At 37.4% G+C, this 1,516-nt stretch overlaps 1 protein-coding gene across 10 annotated transcripts in view; it reads left to right on the forward strand.

Annotated features, from left to right (window-relative positions):
* The window catches only part of LOC106868309 (A-kinase anchor protein 9), a 351,276-nt gene that overhangs the window by 339,031 nt on the left and 10,729 nt on the right, over positions 1 to 1,516 (forward strand). For all 10 annotated transcript variants that reach the window (XM_052970882.1, XM_052970883.1, XM_052970887.1 and 7 more), the window contains one exon: positions 661 to 796. In XM_052970882.1, the coding sequence (XP_052826842.1) occupies positions 661 to 796 (136 nt within the window). The remainder of the gene's footprint in view (positions 1 to 660; positions 797 to 1,516) is intronic.

Here is a 1,516-nt window from a genome sequence, read left to right on the forward strand (position 1 = left end):
AAAAAAAAAAAATGCTGGCCTTGTGTCAGAATTTGAAGCCAATATTTTAGGGAGAGCGGGGACTCAAACAAAGCCCACAATGCTCTCACATCTAAAATGGTGTGGCTGCTGTGCACATAGACATCCTGGCCAATGGATTGACAGAATCCATTGTGTGGTAAACAAAATGTTCTTTATGTTCTGAGTTCAAATCCTGCCAAGGTCAGGTTTACTCTTCATCCTTCTCATATAAATAGAATATGAAGAAATGCAATGCTGGTGCCATATGAAAAGTACCTGTGCTGGTGCCATGTAAAAAGGACCCAGAACATTTTGCAAAATGGTTGGCACTAGGAAGGGTGTCCAGCTGTAGAAACAGTCAACGGAGCCTTGCTCTTACTAGCTCTTGTCAAACCTATCCAACCCATGCTAGCATGGAAATAAATGTTAAATGATGACGATAATGATGATCCTTTGTCAAAATCAATAATTATTTAGGACTGATCAATAATCTATTATGTATCTATGTCCTTTACAGAAACCAATAAGAAACTGTGATGTATCAGTGTGTATCAAATCGATAATTTATTATGCTGTACCTGTGTCTCTACTGTTCATATAATTCAATGACTAATTAAGTCCCTATATTTTTTCTTTTGTTTTTTTCTTGTGCTTCTCCAGTTACCTGAAAGCCAATCAGACAATGGCTCCAGCATCTCAAGACAGCTTCGGTATACTGTGTTCAATGACCGCTTCCGTTGATGACATGCTCTCTGACCTGCGAGAGCTTCAGATGTCCCTAACTTTAGAAGCTCAGGTAATTCCTCAAACCTCTACTCACTATCACTTTGCAAGATTCCTTTCATTTCTGGGTCTCGGTACCAAGGGGTTTTTACTCATATCTGTTGGGAAGAAGATGGGGCTTGATTTGCAGAGGCTGAATTTAAAAAAAAAAACAAACTCAGTAATATTCATTTGTTTTGTTTGGGTGGATCACACGTTCTAACTCATATCTGTGTAAATCTTGTATATATTATCTACGTATAATTTGATATACACTAATAAAGATAAGTTTAATAGATTAAATTAATGTGTAACATCTTCATTAACACCACCACTGAATTAAGGACGTTTATATTACCTATGTGGTATTCTATATTTTTTAGCTAGAGTGTAGTTGGGTCTCAAGGGGGTGGTACAAACCTAGCAATATGTGTTTTATAGGAGAAATAAAATCTCCGTTCAAATGGCAATCACTGGACAATTTTTGTTTGAGTCTAACTGTTTTAAGTCGTAGTGGAAACGTGACCTATGTCGCAAATAGGCATACGAGTATTGTATAAATTTTATGATTGAAAAGTTTTCTATATTTTGTACATACGAGTATACCAGCCTGCAGGCACAATAAAATGGGCTCACGGGCAGGGGTTTCCGCACCCGAGCTAAGGTAAGAATAGAGAGGGTCTTAAGGAATAAGCCCAAATTGAAACTCTCTGTACATCACATTGATAGACACTTCATTGCATTTTGCTCTCTC

This window comes from Octopus bimaculoides, chromosome 9 (genome assembly GCF_001194135.2).
Source record: "Octopus bimaculoides isolate UCB-OBI-ISO-001 chromosome 9, ASM119413v2, whole genome shotgun sequence".
Classification (NCBI taxonomy): Eukaryota; Metazoa; Mollusca; class Cephalopoda; order Octopoda; family Octopodidae; genus Octopus; species Octopus bimaculoides.